This window comes from Strongylocentrotus purpuratus, unplaced genomic scaffold, assembly GCF_000002235.5.
Source record: "Strongylocentrotus purpuratus isolate Spur 01 unplaced genomic scaffold, Spur_5.0 spur5_scaffold_6, whole genome shotgun sequence".
Lineage (NCBI taxonomy): Eukaryota > Metazoa > Echinodermata > Echinoidea > Camarodonta > Strongylocentrotidae > Strongylocentrotus > Strongylocentrotus purpuratus.
The window spans coordinates 37,844,382-37,865,764 of record NW_022145612.1 but is presented as its reverse complement, the minus strand read 5'-3'; the positions used below and the strand labels follow the sequence as shown (position 1 = coordinate 37,865,764).

At 36.4% G+C, this 21,383-nt stretch overlaps 1 protein-coding gene across 1 annotated transcript; it reads left to right on the top strand.

Annotated features, from left to right (window-relative positions):
• The first annotated feature begins 146 nt into the window (after positions 1-146).
• On the top strand, positions 147-20,086 carry LOC574804 (homeobox protein Hox-A7). The gene is made up of 2 exons (XM_003727638.3): positions 147-758; positions 19,675-20,086. Exons 1-2 carry the CDS (start codon positions 197-199, stop codon positions 19,923-19,925), a joined length of 813 nt encoding a protein of 270 aa, XP_003727686.1. The 5' UTR covers positions 147-196; the 3' UTR covers positions 19,926-20,086.
• The last annotated feature ends 1,297 nt before the right edge of the window (positions 20,087-21,383 follow it).

Genomic DNA, 21,383 nt, shown 5'->3' with positions numbered 1-21,383 from the left:
TGAGGCCGTCTCAAGCATCATCATCGGGCAATCCGTCATCGCGCTGCTCTTATGATAAATATCGACATAATCCATGGGTGTCGTACTGAGATCACAGTATTAAACGGTGGCTTTGTGGCTAAATCACCCGCAGGCCTGCATCAACGCGGGAAAGGAAAGAGTTTTTAAAAAAGTGAGTGATATAACGATCGTCAGCATGAGTGTGTATTACGCGGACTACCACCACCACCAAACAGCGGGGATGAGCAGCCGAGCGCCCGGCGAGAGCTGGATCGCCAACGCCGCGGCGAGCCGGGCTCCCGTCGATGCCTCGCCCATCCTCACCCCGCTCAACGAGCTCACACCGTCATCAGGACACCACCAAAACTCACAACACTTTTCCCAAAGCAACCTCGACAGTACTTTCCCATTTTTCATGCCTCACCAGTTTTACCCTCACCACACGTCCGACTCGTACCCCGCCCCATCGGGGAAGTCATTTAGCTCCTGCAGTCTCGGGTCGTCAACCGCATCATCTGCCGCCGCTCAACACGCCGTCGTCACCCCGTACTCCTCGACGCTCTTCGACCCGTGCAAACCAAACGATCTCAGTTCCTCATACCTCACCTTCAAGGCAACAGACTATCACAAACAGGACCTTGATGCTTCGGCGGCAGACAGGGAGATTCGAGATCTATCAGCAGTGAGATGTAATAAGGAGCAAGATGGTGAGAAGATGGCATTCTACCCCTGGATGAAAAGCATCAGTCCTACATCTGGTGAGGACATTTCTTACCATTCTTTTTCATTTTAACAAAAATCATTTCCATGATAACGGATAATAATACAAACAAATATGATTTCCTCACCGTTAAATATGGTTATATATGGTTAAGATAAGATTACTAAACCAAAAGTTTGATTATGATTGACTAGTCAATACCTGACCGAATCTCTTTGTCAAGAAAAGTAATCTTCAAAGCCGCTGGCATATTTTACAGGTTGTGAAACATTTTGTTCAAATGAATATATGTACAAATCACTCCATCACCATTGGACACTACATATAAAAGTAATCGCATGAAGCTTAACAATGATACAGCATCTATGAAGATATAAACTAATGGCTTATATAATTTCCTGAAAGCAAAGTCAAAAGGCATTCTTGTGTATTTCCATTACCTTAAAATTGCCTAAAACAAAGGAGTTTGAAAACGCTCCACGGTGAAATCAAACATTAAGCTGTAGATACACCGAACATTACAAGCTTTTTAACAAATATCTAACTCAACTTTATATAACACCATTTCATAACATTATTATATATCCCAATTAGTGCTTAATAAAGATTTTCCTTCCTGATAAAACATGCATTTATCGTTAATGACAACATAATTCCACTGATTGCCTTTGCCAGTTGTAACCAACAACAACACGGAAATCCTTATGCTATTGCATAATTTTTGCTATTGAATTTATTCGTGTCATTGGATTTAATGTGCTTTGTGAAATTTTCGAAGGAAATACACATTTCTGTATTTCATTTGGCCTTCGTTAACATCCATGATTATGTCAATTATTATATAAATAGTTGACAAAAAAGTATTTCCTTTTAAAATGTAATTTACCTGAAAAAGTATTCCAATCACATCCCATATTACTTTCTATATAGTATTGTTGTTATTGACTTCAGAGTCTAAGCTTGGTTAGTTTCTCATACTTGACTTATTATCTTTCCCATTTATGCAACAAAGAATATAACGTAAAATAGCAACAATCAATTCAACAATCGGTTCTCCTATATTTTAATTCAATTAATTTAAATTAAAATCATATTATGATAATAAATAAGTGTGCTAGAAATCGAGTTTCGAAATTCCTTTGAATGCAACGATAATATGTATTTCATTTGAAACAATGGATGATATAACATATAGAGTTATACCTATATTTATTTCTTCAATTAAACCAGTAAAAGTATTTGCCCTTGATTTTCCTTGACATTGGTTCTTTTCTTCTTCAACGTCGTAAAGAAGAGAATAACCAAAAACGGATTGAAAAGGTAATGATGAGAAGAGTTGCAACAACAAAAAGGGCATGAGAGTAACAATATCAAGATTTAGAAGAATAAAGAGGAGGAGGTTTACAGTGAATATTGAAAAAGAAAGGAAGAAGAAGGAGAAGAAGAAAGAAGAAAAAGAAATAATAATAATAAGAACTAATAAGAAAGAAAGGTGAGAAAAGAAGAAGATGCCGATCAAGAAGATGAAGATAATGATGAGTATGAAGATAATCAAGATGACGATGATGATAATGATGATGATGATGAATAGGATGATAATGATGAAGAGAAAAAAAAGAAACAAAAACAAAGAAGGAGAAGAAGAAGAAGGAAGACATGGGAATGAAGGATAAATTTAAAGAAATCAAGAAGATGCAATATTATCAATCGATTCCGAGGAAAGAATGTGTTTTTAAAACTGTGCAAAGCAAGTCCTTATAACTTTAATTTTTCAATATACTACATATTCGCAACATAACATGTATACTGAAAGCTAAACAAAATGCACATGCCTAGCAGAAGAGACCATATAATCTGTCGCATTTAATGTATATTTTCTAAATTTGACATCACCTATTGAATATTCTGACGTTGAATTAGGATGTGGTAAGGTGTCACTTAAGAGTATGACCACATAATAAATCATCAATCCATTCATTATATGGCAAAATATCAATACCAGCGTGCAGTTATAGTTCTCCCAGTAACCATGATAATGTTTGGTCGCATAAACTGTAGTCAAATTAAGATTTTTCAATGTGCATTTTTTCGACATGCATTTCGCTTTATATAATTGCTTTCTTGTATTTTTTGTTTAAAGGGATCCGGTAACTTTGTCTTAGATCCTTGAAACAAATCCTCGATTTAGCTCATGCTGCAATGATAATTATAAACCTTAAAGTCAATCAGGAACCCCATGACTTTTTCAAGCCGATCGCCTGTCTGATTATCAAGATATTTATGATTGGAATTACAAATTTTGAAAACCGTTTGCCAAACGGTTTTCATAACACTACAGCCTATTGGGAAAAACGAGTTTGGTATAACCGGTCACTCAAAGTTTTTTTTCCTTTTTTGAGGCACTTCTTGATCATTTTGAAGCGCATTTTACCATATTACAGACATTCAGATTTAACATTGTTAAACCGGTTAAACGATCCCTTTAAACTGTTTCGTTTCTTTATTGCGATATAGGAATATGGATATTATTTTCTTTTAATATTTTCATGAACAGACTTAATCATCTGAAGCTCTGTCTCATTAATCCAACCAAGCGTTTCCTCGTTTAACAAATAGCATCATTTACAACATTTGCTTTAAGTTTATTCTAGAAAAGCAACTACAGCGATTTTATTTATTTAACAAAAATCTGAAACCTTTAAGTTGCATCGAATTTTCTTTTTTGTATTATGCACTTAAAAAGTACTTTAAGTTAATTCTAGAAAAACAACTACAACGCTTTGAAATATATTTTTTAAATTAAATCTGAAATCTTCATATAGCGCATCGAATAATCTTAGTTTTACTATGCACTTTACAAATTACCCTTATTATCATTATTATTATCATTATCATTAGAGCATTTAATAATCATTCATCTTTTGAAGGGAGCATTTATAAAGGAGCATTTTCTTTTAACAGCGTGTGAGCAAATTCGTACGGAAATGGCTGGAGATTAATTATTTCCAGTGTGAATTCATGTCACAACAATCCAGAATTATTCTTGAATCGAGGAAATGTGTTATTAATTCCCCCGAATCAGATGGTCAAGAATCACTGTTATTCTAAAACGATAAAAGGAAGTGTTGAGTACTTCAAAAGATACAAAAAATAAACTATCTAATACAAATTCCCATCAGAAAGACCAACATGGGCAAAGTTATGTGAGAAGAATTACTTTTGTAAAGTTCATCTCATTCAAAGATAATTGGTTAACAATTAATTGCCTGGGCCAATACGCATTCATCGATTCCCAAATTCTTATATTTATGTACATTCTATGCATAGTGCATTGAAGTTTTAATGAATTTTTGTTGGTGTGCTATCAAATTCTCTTTGATGTTAAGATTTTGTAATTCTATAGATAATTCCTTCCCGTTCTTTTTTATATATTTTTTGAACGATACGATTTTAACCTTTCATCAATTCAACCGGTTCCCTATATATCGTAACGAAAAAATAATGTTGAGGCGGAGGGGGGACTTTGGGAACCCTCACCCCTCCCCATATGGGATCAACCGTATTGTATTATTTTGCAATAAGTAATTATCTTTGCTTCTTTTTTCTTCCCCCCGATTATGTTGGATATTTAAGTGGTTCTGGATTCGGGGGGGGGGGGTATGCTTAAAGCTGGAAATGCCATTGCCATTAATCCCTTCAACTATTATGTTTACGCTCCATCGTTTAACTCACTCAAATACATAAAGTTAATTATCAAAAGTAATATTAATTTCGATAAATTCTTCCTTGCCAGGTTTCAGAAAACTTCAAATTCTATCGAGAGCGAGGCATTCTCTAAAAAATGAAATGTGTCAAAAACAATTCCGTCAATGTTTTTATAGACTCCATTTAAAAAATAAAAAAAAGCATTTGAAGTAGCAACATTGCCAAATCATGTTAGATTTTACATGAGCATATTTTGTTTGTTCATAAAATTTGTGCTTTTGAATACAGAACAAAAGAACAATCTGCATTCTTGATTAATTACAATTAAGTAATCTATAACGAGGTAAAATCTAACGTGATCATTTTTTGTCTTCAAACTATTTTCAGTAGATTTGAAACATCATGAGCCAAGACTAAAATGCTGTTTGTTATGTATTTATTGTATATAATTTGAACTCTTCTTGTTGAAAATGGAAACAAAAATGTGAACTTTGAACTATCTTCATGCTTCTCAGATTCATCGATTACATGTCATTGTGATGATATGAATCGATTTCACAGCTTTTTTAATTATTGAGTGTGATAGCTATTTTCGAATTGTAGCCCATGATTATTCATCAATGTACCGTTGTCCTTAAAATTCCATTAACAAAAGTTGTTGGTCAAAGATCAGCACTGAACAGTATACGTTGCCAATTAAAATGCACACAAATTGCAGAAAATCCTCTTTTTCTGCCTTCTTGTCATGTTTGTAAAATGATGATTACAAAGGGTTCATATTCGATTTCATTATGAAACGTGTTAACGAAATAATTTTCGGCTTTTGAAGTAACATCTGTTATGATAACAGCAACTCTCGTAAAGTTTCTTAAACTGAGATACTGACAGATGAGAAAATCCCTAAAGATTGTTACTTTCGGATCAATCTCCTAACAATGACACCAATCAAGGCATCATAAAAAAAGGTTCTGTGTAGTCTGCCCGTTGAATGTTTAAACGTCCGTCTTTAAATTCCGAGTTGGGTTACGAGAATCGTTAATTCTATCGTAAATGTCATATTTGTACGATTGTTAATTCGGAGAAGTTGCAAAGACCACTGGCAGAGAAAGTGGTTGAAATTCAATTGGACAGCTTTCTACAACGAATGTAATCCGTTACCTTTACTTCTTGTGTCAGGGCAACCTCATTGTGCCATATTCACATGAAATATTTCATATTTGATTTTATCTACATGTAATGTAATAGTTGACAACCCCGCTAAGTACTCCTGGAAATTAATTGGACATAGAAATATGCTTTCTTTTCAAAAAGATAAATAATAACTAGATAGACAATGTTTTTTTTTTTTTATATACATGTATCGTCAATAGAATATACAGGAGGGTGATAGAAAGGCATAATTAGAATGCATTTGAGGATTAGAATTTGTTTCGTTTTGTTTTGTTTTCCTTCTTTTAGTTTCTTTCCTTTTCTTTTCATTTTCTTTTCCTTTCTTTTGCTTTCTTTTCTTTTCTTTGGCTCTCTTTTCTTCTATTCTCTTGAAAATATAAGACAATATTTGCGGGGTCTTTGAAATTGTCAATGTTTATTCTAGCGATATTGTCATCGCTTGCGTTAATGGCTCTATATTGTAAATGAGTGGCACCGTAACACACTGGGAGATCTCGGGTCCGAAATCAAGACATTTCGCTATAGTGCTGTATGTACTTTGTTAATCCTCTATGCTTATCCTCTATAATAATTCCCTTGGATATGACCTCCACATTTCCTCCTGGTAACTTACTTACAAACACAATTTTTTTCTGAGTAGGAAGGTCAAATATATCGTCGATCATTCAATCAGTCACAGAAAAGCCACGTATAATGCAAATTAATCATTTCTAAATCTACCCAACATCTTTAACCCTACTGTTACCAGAAGACCAATGTAACATGAAAGTTATACATGGCACGTATTCCTACAGTAATCAAAAGGGTTAATGCTTGGTTTCGTAATTTATGACAGGATTTTGAGGGCTAATGGCACCTGTTTCTAGTTGATCTCTATCTATGGACTAGCTGAACGTTTTCCTTACATTGAACGACTGTGACCCAAGCATCAAACGTGATGCAATGCGTTTCTCTGTGATGTAGTCCTTCCTATACCACCTTTCAACAAAAAAAGATGGGAGCGGGGCTAAAGGGGCTACAGCCTCAGCGGCTTTGGAAGTTAGCAGTTTTCGGGCAACCGTCACTTTATATTTGGGCAATATGGCGAGGTCAATTGAAATTTCTTGTGTTTCTTGCTTCTATGATAAAGTGTCAACATCGTTGCTCACCGGCAAAATTCAGAAACGGGAAAATTGATGTTCGGTCATAAGCTATCAACCGCACTCATGCGCATGGTGACATTCAGCCCGTAAGTTTGTTATACACCCTGAACAAAATGGAGATCCCTCCTCATGAATTTCTCTGATCTTGTAAAAGGCCTATTAATTTTTCCTCATATCGTAGTGTTGGAACACGTATATATTATGAGCATGATAAGAAAACAAAGAGGATTTGATGACAAAGAACAAGAAATAAAGTTGTGAGCAATCAACCGAAATAACTGCTAAAGTTTGATATATTTAAATGTGAGAGAATTTCAGGTGCTTTTTTTAAATCACGTTTCCTGCCACAAAAGATAGGATTAAAAAAAGTATGATGTAGTTAACATACACCTTGATATCGTTTCCGTCACTCAAAACCTAGACCCATTGGCATTAGTTTAAGTCCCTCCCCCTCCCACAATTGAAAATAAAAGCAGTTTGGAATACTCCCTATAAAATCAGTACCTGCAATGAAAGAAAATGACTTTTCCTCTCTCCGAAAATGTGGTTATAATGAGATATGAAATATAAAATTACTTCAAAGCAGTTGAAGTTTGTCAAGAAATTGCCATTTGCATTATAAAAATAGAGAATAAACACCTTAATCATATAAGGCACACCCTTATATTCTCTAAGACATCAATGAAATAAGTTTACTTGGTCATTGTAAATCTTTAAATCTTCCCCTACGAATATAAAGGAGAGTTAAAGCATGGACCTACTACGAAGTAGGTCTATGAATAAGGCCTCCCCATTTTTTTCTAAATTAAGTCTCCACCTTTCAAAGGATGTAATTTTTTGGCTCGCTCGCTCGCTTCATAATCTTGGAAACTGTAACAATTTGATGGGTTGTTTTTTTCTAGAAAGAGACGTAATAAAGCCCCCCCCCCTAAGAAAACTGTGCTCCTGCCCCCATGCATTCATACATGAACAAGATACAATATATTCCTCATTATTGTGATGTTTTGCCATAACCAATGGCCGATGATTATGCTCATTACCTACCATTTTGCACCGATACATAAAAGTAACTGAAATATCAGTTAGTTATGGCTTCCCATATTACCCTATAAGCCATGTGAGTCCTATTGCATTTAATTTACATGAGAAACGTATTAAAATTACATTCCGCCTGAATTGGTTCGATACAACACCCCACAACAAACCAAAAATATCGACTGTGAATCAAATGCTCCCATTTCTCAGCGGGCAATATATATATTTTTCTGCAAAACATGGATTTTAATATACAAAAACATAACAAATGGACAGCATCTAACATGCGAAATATATGTATATTGTACTCGAAACAGACGGTGAATTCCCCTTTCTATGCACGTTGAGTTTTCACCCTACCGCCCCCCCCGCCCGTATCACCACATAACCCAGTATTCCCTGCGTAAGATATGTTCCCCCATTATCCCTGGCCAAAAGGGAATATATTTTGATGAATGTGAACGGTAATGAGTAGTGACCAATTGTGTTATTAGTGGCGGCAGAGACCGATTGTGAATCTTGTCGAGTAAGAGGGCTTGATGCTTGCAACCTATATACTCAATGAGATTTGGCTGTAGCTTGTGAGAATACGGTGGACTATAGGTGGGATTAAGCCTTAAACCTATACGAAGCTAAGTGATAATTAGAGGTGCAATTTGCCATTTATGGGATAATTTAATCGGATAGGAATTGATCCAAAGTAGGCATCGAGATAGACAAGATCAGAAAAGGTACCGTTAATTTGTTTCGAAATGCGTTTTGTACTGACATAAAATGAAATTAAATAAAACACCTTTTTTTTGGGGGGGGGGGGTGATCTGTTTTGTTTGAATGTTGCCAATGTGATCTCTTTCAACAAAAGTGTTTGGAAATAATATTCATTGTAAGTAAAGTATGAATAATCATTCATGATCAAATTCAAATCAAATTGATTCATGAATGGTAGTCCCAAGCATCCCTGCATGCTAAAAGACATGTGCCCAATTTTGTTTTGACAGGTTTCATATAACAACAAGTTAGTATAAGAAAATTATCAGATGTCTACAAATTACAATTGATTACAATTCACATAGGCCTATCTACTCAGGAGTATGTTAATATAAGAATTTTAGAATTGTCGTATAATGTTGTCACTTGATTTAGTCAATAATTGACTATTTTACAGTCAAAGTGAAACAAAATACTAATTATTAATGAAATTTTAAAAAAATCCATGTATAAGTTAGGCCTACTGCAGTTGTTTTTATAATTATGTTTCATTTTTATTTGGGCATTTCAATATTTCAAGCTTTAAGGTGATGCGATTTTGCATTTTAGAGAGTTATGCCTCTTCCCCCCATCTCCCCCCCCCCCCCCCCCCCCAACAAAAAATGTCATGAAAAAGAAATGTATGTAACTATGTATCCACAGTGATAATTTAATTTATCAACAGTGTGATTATTTCTTGGCAAAAAATGAAACCAACGCTGGCTGCATGACATCATATTTTGACAGTGATCGTGCTGAGGATATGCATTTCATTTGGATTTTGATACCTTATTAATAAAGAATTCATAGGAAAGTGTACCATTCTTTCTCTTGAATGGCTCCCGCTAGTTTGCCTTACGTTTGACATGGAGACTCGGTAGCTCAAGCGTGACAGAGAAAGGGAGAGGGGGAGAGGGGGAGAGATATAAAACGCCATCAGCAAGAAAGGGGCTCGAATTAATTCCCGCTTGTTTTCATTTCCACCGCTAATTATTATTCTAGCACGCGCCGTGTGAATTGACGCGGCTAGAAAACAAGTCTCGCCATATTTACCAATTTTGCATTATTTATAGAGAATGATTCCGGCTTCCCTCGCAGATCGTACACAGACGCACGCACGCGTACGCGCTCTCATACACAAAGAAAATGAAAGTGAGTGGTAATGAGATCAGGGAGGGAAATGGGGTTGTGGAAGCGTATGTGCGTTGTGTGCGTTTGAGAGAGTAATATAAAGAGAAAGAGAGAGAGAGGGGGGGGGGGGGCTGGTGGGGAGTTCAAGAGAATTTGGTAGGAGATGGGGAACAGAAAATAGGAAGGGGAGCTAGAGAAAGAAAGAAAGCTAGAACTTAGAAGCAAGAGAGGAGGAGATGGACGGGAAGAAAGGGAGATAGAGAGAGAGAGAGAGAGAGAGAGAGAGAGAGAGAGAGCGTAGAAGATCATGGCATGAAGATGGTTGGGTTTTGAGATTTGAAATGGGAGAGAGAGAGAGAGAATGTGTGATTATGAGAACATGGAAAGAGCAGAGGTAAGGAAAACAGGAATATGATGGCCAAACAAAGATGGAATACGCAGAGAGTTGGATAGAGAGGCAAAGGGAGAGACAGAAAGACAGAGAGTGGTGGAGTAAGGGTGTCATGGATGTGATGACGAGCAAGTATATCGAAAGGAGTCTGGGGGTATACGCCAGGGAAAGGACCTCGTCGGACAAAATTGCCCGTTCCGCTCACGTATGCCGTGGCAGCAGGCCCGCTCAAAATATACCAAGTTTGGTCACTAAACATGCAATCTATCATTTTGTATGTGTCAGAATCGACTTATTCGTGCCAAGTGCACGGAAATAGAGATGGAATGGTGTTTGTTTTGGTTTGGATGTTCGTAGGTATCATAAAACATAAGCGCTCCTGCATGCATGGTAGCGCGGTGCATTTGATGTTGCGAGCAGCCTGCGACTGCCGCTCTCCCCTGCCCCTTCTCCTCTATTCCCCAGCGCCAGGTTGGATCCCGTGTTCTCACAGACTCGACTGGTTCACTGTATTGCCTCGACCTCGTCCCGACAAGTTCAATAACATGTTGCATTCAATGTTCTCCATGAGTATAAAAATGCACCTTTCGTTTTTGTTTTCTGAAGGATTCAATAGATTGCAGTAGAACCATGGAGCTTTTTCGGATCAGCATTCACTTTGTGTGATTTTATCAACCATTGTCAACGGCCAACAAACGAAATTCAAAACCCAGAATGTGTGTATTAATTTTGTTTCTTTGAATTTGTTTTGTTTTCTATTCGTTCGTTTGTTTAATTTTGTTTCCTCTCCTTGTTTTTTTCTTCTTCATAACTTCAAAAGATAGAACAATCACAGAAAATTGCGAGGTAAAAATCTATTTTGTAGCCGAAAGTTAGTAGCTGATTGAGCGATAACATTTGAAATAAAAATATCTACGTTTTGCTTCTTAAAAAGGGATTTCCAGCGTCTTAAAAATTCTTATAATTTTGTATACGGTTCCTTCATGTCTTTGGACAAATTTTAAGCAGATGGCGTTTTGATGCATTCCTGATTATATCGAAAATATTATGATTTCATTGTACCCTTTATTACTCCGTATAGGGAACATTAACAACCAATTGATAATAAAAGAGAGTTTAGCTTATTATATAGGTCAGTCAAAAGACTAAGCTCATAAAGCCAATGGCACTGTCACAAAAAGAGTTTACTAACTCTTTCAAAAGACAGTTCTAGAGCAAACTTTAGACAACTTTTTGATCTTTGACACTTTGATTTATTTCCAGTCTATTGGGAGCTCAATCCCTTTTCAATTTAGAAACAGAAAAGGAATACATCCATACACAACGAAATTACAAAATAGAGAGCGCAAAAGGGAATACAGCGTATGCTTATTTTCTTCTCTCTCCCCATATTTTGTTTTCCATGACTTGGTTTCTGGTGTGGTTCCTTCCTTCTTCTTGCCTTTGTTTAAAACGTGGAGTGTCTCAATTTCCATACAAATGAAGGAGTTGGTTCCCTTGCCGGCGATTTGGCAGAAGAAAAACACGAAAGTCAGAGATGCATGAAAATGGATGTTAAATACATGCACGGGCCTCAATGGGTCGACGAGCTGGGAGAGGAGATAGGGGAGAAAGACGTCTCCAATATTGGCGCCACGGAGGGATCGACTCAACTCACTGCTTCTTTATACATTTTAAAGATGCCATATGAATGCTTTTTCATCTCTCTCTTTCTCTCTCTCTCTCTCTCTCTCTCTCTCTCTCTCTCTCTCTATCTCTCTCTCACTCTCTCTCTTTCTCTCTTGCTCTCTCAACTCGCTCTTTTCTATTCACTGTTTCTATTTGCCTGCATGCCTATCCCTCCCTCTCTTTTCCAGCCCCCCTTCTCTCTCTCTCTCTCTCTCTATATATATATCTTGCTCTCCCCTTCTATGTCGGTATGTGTGTGTCTCTCTCTCTCTCTCTCTCTCTCCCTCTCTGTCTGTCTCTGAAATCGCATCATATTTATCACCGTCTCTCTCTCTCTGTCTTTGAATTTGTACTCTTATAACGATACGTCTTCATGTCTCTCTGTATCATTATTTAAACACATCTACCTCTCTACTACCTGTCCAATATCTTCCTCGTATTTATCCCTCTCGCCCTCTCCCCTAATCGCACCTACATCCAGACACATTACTCCATACATGCTCCATTACACACGTCTTTGTAATACCTGTCGCGGTCTTGTGGATGAGTCTGCGGACTGTGAACGACAAGGTAGGGGTTCGAATCCTTTCCACAGCACTAACGTTCCTCGGCACATTTGCAACACTCGACCCAGGTTAGGTAAATGGATACCTCGCAGGAATTAATCCCTAAAAATGCTATAGTGTCGAAATAGCAACATGCTAAGGCCGGGGTAATTGTTGCTGAGCACTAGGAGTGTCAAGTCTGACGAACATAAGCATTATTTTTAAAAAAAATGCTCTATTATCATTATCATTACTATCATAATTCCCCTCTCTACTGGGCTCTCCCTTTGCCAACTTCTCCTACCATGCCAACAGCCTTTTTGTAACGTGACTCATGGTTTGCAGTATGTTGGGATCCAAGATTACGAAGAACACACACAATTTGAGTGTAGTGAGCGAGATAATATTTACTCTCCCCTCCTCCGATGTATTGAAAACCCTGGCAGAAATGTATCTTTGCAGGAGGGAAAAATTGATGTTTATTTTGCATCAGAATTGTTATAATGATGTTTGTTTTGCCCATCAAGCGGATTAATTACAATTGAATTTCTTACCTTGCTTTAATACCATCCATATATTAATACTGTTTCAATTAGCTATAAAAACTGATTTTTAAGCATTAAAACAAAAATTGCAAGTTAAGTCGGCGCCCCCCCCTCCCATCCCGATGCATTTTTTATAATTGTTTTCTTAAACTATTGTGTTCACTTACAATGTATAAGGAACACGATTGGATAGACTTTCAAGAACTCAACTCAAAGGCGATTTTAATTTGTTATTACATTGCCTTTAGAAATCATGACCATTATTATATACCATCGCATTGTCTTGTTGTTCGCACTTTTCAAAAGCTGATGCACAAGGCTACTGGAAATTTTGTTGAGAATGTTGCGATCGTTTCGAGATTAGGGGGAAACTGTTTAAAAACAATATTGCTTTGCAACACCCAATATGATGAACATTATTTTTAGGATATATTCCCGAACGATGAATTTCTTGTATTATGGCTAGCTGATTCGCTCAAGTATAAAAATCTCATGGATTCTCATTTTTGTGGACTTCTGATCGTGTTAGCGAATCATAAGAAAAGAAAATGACAAAAATAAAAAGCAAATCAAGCTAAAGGGCATAATTTTCCAAGATAAAAATTGTCTGACAAATGAAAAAAATGATCTACCCTGCCCTTGCCCAAATATTAATTGTCCAATTTCTTACTTCTGCTAGCAACCCCCAAAATACTTTCACAAACAAACAAGGCAAGGGTACTATCGCATCTAGGTATTGCTATCTACTTGGGCAGACCCCACGAATGTCCCTGTTGTCATAAACAGTAGCTGTCAATAAGTAATCGTAATTACGTGTACAACTTGACTTGATATATATATATATAAACTCCTCCCGATACTATGTAACTGTCTCTCCCTCCTTCTTCCTCTCTGGGCCTTCTCTTTCTATGATCTTTTTCTTCATATCTTCCTTCCTCTCCTAATGTTAATGCATTGCTGCATATTGTATGCATTGTAATTTTTTTTTTATGGGGCGTCACTTCAAGCTATTGCTTAAGACGACCCCTTTTCTGTCGTTATCATACATTTAAATTAAATACGATTGTAAACTAATGTATCTTGTTCTATATGGAATAAATACACATCCAATCAAATCAAATGATTCAGTGTTTCAGAAACACTTTTTTTAATTTAAGATTTAATGTTGTTATAGAATATGGTATCATTTCATGTTAGATATTGTGATACGTTTTAATACAAATACACCGCCTCATTGCTTAAATATGAGGCGGTGGTTGCCCGAATATTTGAATGTAAAAATTATTGGGGCTGCAGTCCCCTCCCCCCCCCCCCTCCCCTGAAACCTCCTCTCCTCGTATTAGCCTATCTGTCTATATAGGGTCCTGTCACGCAGATAACCCGACCTGCATTGTCCTCTTTCAGATTTCAACGCCATTTTGACGAAAAACTCATTTGCAGTTAGATTCATCGAGAAAAACACATTTTTTTAAATTTTAAAATGAAATCAATGACCATGGGCAATTCACACTTCTTAAATTATGGATTTCCTATACCCTGGATATTATAACAGCGCATGACGCTTCCATGGTATCTCTACACTAACGTGCTTTCATGTGAACAAATTTGACTGGATTTGTCATATAAAATAAATGTCCTCATTTAAAACAAACTCGTAGCAGAAATTTCCCAATCCGAACGACTTTTTTCTTCTTCTTCTGATCATCATGATCATACTTCTTGAGGCGGGAACCCTGCGGGTATGAATACTTGATAGTTAAGCTCCATTGGAGCGGTCCCCCTGACTGGGGTGTCTTCTTGCCCCACTTCCAGTTCCACTGGGTGTCAATTTCCTCAAGGTATTTTCCCTCTTTTCCTATTTGCCCTACAATCGGTTGACTCGCATCCATAAGGATATAGACGAGTACTAATAAAGTAAAAAATAATCCATATTACTTTGTACAGTTTATTTATGTATGCACTAGAATTGAAATTGAGAATTGGTCGCTTTGCTATCCTGTTTTCTCATGTTTTCCTCATATTTCCTAATTTTTACTTGTTTTGTTTTTTAATTTAACCAGGCGGATGCGAGTTTTTGTATAGGGTTTTGTTGAATGCCAAACACACACTGAATTTGCACCCACATTGAAAGCTAGTATAATATCATGAAATCAAGCTACGTTTTCAATGTATCTATCCCTTATAAATCCATCCTTTCCAGCCTGCGTGAAGACAAAGATTCTCCTTTTTCCCCTAATCTCCTTGCATACACATACCAGCAATCACATTTCTCCACCGTTGAATCGCTGATGATGTAGCGCATTGTAAGCGAGATGCTTCGCCGAGTCTCTGGCGTAGGTCATCTCGCGAGTCCCTCCTGGGCCCCCATGCTTGCTCATACGTGAAATGAAATTATTATTAATGTCTGAAATGTATCATATGATACCCACCATTAGCTGTCTTTTGCAGCCTCTTACGCCTTCCATTTTTGACCGGAAAAGGGGTATTAAGGAGACGTTTCTGTTGGTTTTCCCTTCCTTGTTTTTATTTTCTATGAGGTTGGTTCGATTGGATTATGGAAAAATTGATATTACCGATATGCCTTGTAATATGAAAGCTTGACTTGAAATAACATCAGGCCTTTGTTTCGGCATCACTTTTGATTTTATAGTATTTGGGGCGTAAAATTGCTTTAAGTTGTTTAGTCATACGTGCCTTAGTGAAACCTATCAAACTTTATTGTAAAAATCATATATTCAGTCTCCTTTTGTTTCGATTATTGAATCAGTTTAGATGAATACCCATAACATTTTATAGGCCTATTGTTGCATGCGCCTTTTATTTGTATTCATGGTATACGTATACGTGATTTCAAACTAGAAAGGGATATGCATGGACAGTTGAAAGGACATTTTGCTGAATAATTGGGGCAGTCAAGTAGTTGACTGATATTTAGAAGACAACCAAACTAGAGTGTTTTGGGGCAAAATCATATTAATATAGGCAAGAACTCTATTCCTCTAAATACCCTGATATTCATTTCCTACAAGATTCCAATAAATTCTGGCGGGGGGGGGGGGGGGACATGATAGGAGATGACACGAAAACTAATACGCAATTAAAATTGAGGACTCCGTTAAAGTCATGTATACTATTAACGAAATGTTTCTTTACCAGCAGCCATTGTAGCATCATTTTCTCATTCATAATGGTGACGTGATCAAGTTGATTTTCCTCTGGACGATGAATCACACGGTATTGGCTCAAATTGGCTATGATTATAAAATATTAGAATTAGTAGTAGTAGTAGAAGTAGTAGTAGTAGAATTAGTAGTTGTAGTAGTAGTAGTAGTAGTAGTAGTAGTAGTATTAGATGTAGTAGAAGTAGTAGTAGTAGTAGTAGTAGTAGTAGTAGTAGTAGTAGTAGTAGTAGTAGTAGTAGTAGTAATAGTAGTAATAGTAGTAGTAGTAGAAGTAGTAATAGTAGTAGTATCATCATTCTCATTACTATTTTTATTTTTGCTTTTAATATCATTATTATAATCATTATTATCATTATTATTATCATCAATATTAATATTATCATCATCATTTTACCTGTACATAATTTCGGAAAGAAAGTATCCTATTAAAGCCTTATGTACAGTTGTATATGCCTGATAAGGTTTGGAACCTAGTACTAGTAACGTATATCTATTGTCTTTCATGCCAACTCTTAAAACCACAACACAAATCTTTTGAGTACGTAAAGCTCTTCGTAACCTATTCAAACACTTTAGGCGCCATCTTACGCCTATAAATCCGTCGATTTTCCCCATAAATCCATCAAGCAAATTAATCTCATCATTAACCTGTCTGTCATCATCCTACTCGGACACCGCCTCACCAGCCTTCTCAACGACTTGACCGACGACGATACGGGACACGTTGCTTATCTCTCCGAGATCGTGTTACCCGTCGATTAGGCCAATGGGTCTGTATCGTTTCGCGCGCTTGGGGGATGCCTGTCGTATCAGGGGGATGCCTGTGTTATCAGAGGCAGGGGTTGCTAATGGAGACCACGCGAGTATCACTCGATTGTGTGGTATGTGTGTTAGACTGCATGGCCAGATGTATGTGCTGGTTTTGTAGGTAATGCATGCGGTGGACCCTTTTTACATCGGGGGGGGGGGGGGGGGAGGCTAGTATAGGCTTGTATAGGAAACCCATCGCTTTCGGGAATGGGGAGGGGGGTGTTTATGTGTAGCAAACGTAGTTGTCGTGTGTGTTGTACTGTAGTTCAAATAACCAGCGGTTTCCCCGCAAACCGAGTGTGGGTTTGTGTTCGGCAAATACTCTACCTTATTTCCCCCTCATCTCACACACAAAATAGTATTGACTGACTGTGATGTTGAACACTAAACGGTCTATTTGTTTTTTTCTAAACATTTTAAACACGTTCAAAGTTTAAAGTGATTCTTCACCACAAAAATTGGCATTTATTTTTTGTTACATGAAGTAACTTCTGCCCATGTATTTTCCTTTTCAGATATTATACTGCTTATTTGAGAAAAACAAAAGGAAAGGTTATCAATGTACCTTTAAGAAAGAAATAAAAACCTGTCTGGAAAAGGGTAACCTAGAATTGTGATTGGTTACTTTAGTAGTCAAGAATCGACCACAAATTGTAGGTTATGCCCATACATATCGCAATGTCAATATTTCAATAGGTCAACAAAAACTCGTCAAATTGTCTGATCTTTGTTGACTTATCTATGCGACAACTGGCCTTATCGTTATTACTTCTATAATTTGTTTCTTGAAGTCGTTTAAGATACCACATCAAACTAAACCGCCGAGGAAAATGATTCCAAGTGCTGAATTTGTTGGGATAAAAATACAATTAAAATTCCTTTTCCTTGTCTGGTATCGTTGTTTTAAAAATACAAAAAGATGTTTGTGTAGTTATTTTTCATAAGTGGAATGGATAATATCAGATTTATATTGTTATTTTCACACCTCATGTACTATTTTGAAATAATAAATGCTAATACATCAATTATCAGTTACTTATACATTGTCGATAAAGTTCATACGTGATTTTCAACACATATTATATTCAATTCTATTTTTGTAGATGTGCTTGTAGTATACCATTTACCATTTACCATACGAACTACATTGATCAATAAAAGGGATGTCAGTCTATTTCTAAAACAGCCTCTTTAAAGTTTCAAAGCATAGTTTTGTTATAGGGTCATGAATTTGGTTCAAATGAACATATTGGAAGCATATGCGGTCCTACAATATTCAGTGATCGTTGTCGCGGTTGAAATCGAGTCTAAAGTTATAAAATTGTAAATAATAAACTCTTTTTGTTGTATAGCTCCCTCTCAAGGTCAATGTATTAATTAAGAAAGAAAGAAAAAAAAAAAGTTTCTTGACTAAAATCGATAGATTAGCTATTCCCGTTTGGAAATTATATATCACAACTACACATTCTGAGATTTTCATGGTCGCAGCTACCATTGTACGGCCGTAGGTGCTATTTGAAATTCATCAAATTTACCGGGAGCACCGGTACATTTTTACATTCATTTTTTCTCGAAAGCAGAAGACTATTTTAGGGGCTAAATTTTTTAGTGCTTATATTATCATCCTCAGGGGCATCTAAATATATCAAAATTGTAAAGAATCACCATCCACCCTATTTTCAAAATTCCCCAAATCTTTGTATTACCTTTAAAACGTTCACCATGATAAACTAATTGGTCTGACCACGTGCATGCCTGTCTGAGAGCCGAAAGTCAAAACAAAGATAATGCCCAGGGGAGTTTAACATTGCAAAATGTGTAAAGTCATAAATATCCTAAGCACTTGTAAGTGGTAACAAAATCTTAGGCATTTTAAAAGCAAATATATGATATATAAGCAGTCGCCTTTGTTTTTGTTTCTATGAAAGAGGACTTGAAAGCGTTTGAGCCCCGGAAGAAATATATATCTCAGAGACTTGCAACATTAACTTTGAAATATAAGATTACATATGCCTTCTAAACTGAATAATACTGTGTTTAATACACTTAAAGAAGTATGTTTTGATTTGAGGGCGAATACATTTGGATATATTTTAATACGTTTGAAGAAAAGAGTCAGGTTTCGTCATTTCAAGTGGTTTCAATTGTCATGATTAAATTATTATGTTTTTAAAAATTTATTTGATGTTATTGTTTGATGTCATTTTTTTGCTGTTACAGTTTGTTATGGCTGAAGATTTTTCTATTTTACCTTTTTAATTTTACCTCTGTTTCCAACAACACATGATAACCAAGTACTAAATGTAGGGTTTGAACATGACTTTAGAACAACACACCCCTTCCATGGAGAAGGATAAACAAGACTTGAGCAAGGACAAAGACATCCAAACATACACAGATTCACAATCTCCCTGTTAGTACTGCTGCAAATGGCTGCAAATGGCAAATATATCGCGGTAAAATAGCACGGGCACTACTCTCCTTGTCGGGGGGGGGGGGGGGGGGACCAGTCTTATGAAGTGGGGAAATTGAACTATTGGTTGCAATAGGGAATTCAGAATATGGGACGAAGAAACTAGAATACCAATTATGAAAGGATATGAAATGGTATCCTATTGTGTTTCCTCTCTTTAAAAAAAATATATATCCTATTGTGTTTCCTCTCTTTAAAAAAAATATATATATTACTTTTTCCCTCTCACCCCCCCCCCCCCCCCCCTTACTTCCTTTTCTTTTCGACATTCGATTGGGGAACGTATTTCCCCTTGCCTCCGTGTCTACGCCACTGCTATGATACATCAGAGTCAGCATGAATCATGCGGCACTCATACAACATAATAATCGTCATAATTATCTCCATTTTCATATTTGATATCTTGCAGACGGCAAGAGAGGGCGGCAGACATACACGCGACAACAGACGCTGGAGCTGGAGAAGGAGTTCCACTTCAGCCGTTACGTCACGCGACGACGTCGCTTCGAGATCGCCCAGAGTCTGGGACTCAGCGAACGACAGATCAAGATCTGGTTCCAGAACAGGAGAATGAAATGGAAGAGGGAACACGGGTCCAACTGCAGCATGACGAACCAGCAGGATCAAATGCCCAGCATGGCCGACTTTATCGGCTCGTAGTCTTTGACCTATTAAAAGTGACGTCGAAAGCCAAAAATGAACAGTGGACTTTTAAAAAAGAACTACATGTACATGGAACTAAGTGAAATACTTTATAAACTTTAACTGATTTTTACCATGTGAATACAGTGAAGGTCATTTTTTCCTTCGAGAAAAAAAAAGATAATCATAAAATTAAACTGAATTTATTAGAGTTCATTTAATGAAGCAAATTTGTTTATTATGCCTGTGTCACATAACACTATTACGGACACTGATCAAGTTCATAAGAGTTAAGAATTTAAGAATTGAGTTATGGCTGTCAGCCTTTTGGTCCAGTAAATAATTTCGTCTGTTTGGAGCGTTAACTCATATACTATAACACAAAGAGAACACATTTCTGGCTCTGAAAAACAAATCACATGTCATAGTAATTAAAAGATGCTTTGTTATCAGTTTTGGAAACATGACGCCCCTCCTGCAAGTGGTCTGCTTTGTAATTTACTGTCTATGGGCGTCACATTGAAAGAAGGCATGTATATCGTCTCTTGGTATAAAATAATTAACTTCTTTCTCAATTTGTTTTGAAAGACCAAAGTGAGTAGACAAAAATCGTGTTACCTCTCATTTTAGCATTTACAAATTGAAGTAATACATTAATTTAACGCATGTCGATATTGCAGTATATTTATTTAGATTTGGGTGATTTTTTTTTTGCTATTGGTATTTCATAATTCCAAGGGACTGCTTGTCACGCATTGGCCCCATCTCGTTCACCTCGATTATTGTGTGCAGACTCTACTTGGATTACTTTGATAAATGCAATGAAATATTTTTAATCAATACGAATCAATTTAAAGATTTTATTTCAAAAAAGTTAACGAACTTGTGTTAAATTTGAAGAAGAAAAAAAATTATATTTCATAATCCCAAAAACAATGCTGCCAGAACGCTGCGACATTTACGTAATGCTGAAAGCAATATTTCTTCGATATAATATGCATGACATATTATATGAATAACTTATCATATTCAACAATATGTAATGATTTCATATTTTATTGACATCATGATGAGTATATCAACAAATCATGAACTCCAATAAATAGTTTATATGTTAATATTAAGAGTGGATACTTTATATAAAATATTTCGTGAGCAGACCCTAAGCTAAATCTGATAAATCATGTTGCCCTTCTGTATTTTACCGTTGTATTCATCTCTTTTAATGAAAACATGATCACAAAGGCTTTCGAGAAATCAAGTAACAAGGCAATTTCAAAACTATATGGTAGGCCTATTCCCCAAATAGTTTAGGTTCAGATTATGTGATACATCATTTTAATGTTGCACATATCAAAAGGTCACGGACAAGAGTTTTATCAAAGTTATGTCCTTGTTGTTTTCTCGAATGTCTTTGCGATCGTCTACTTCCAAAATAAACATGTAAAACTATAAATTTCACCTAAGTGATATTGA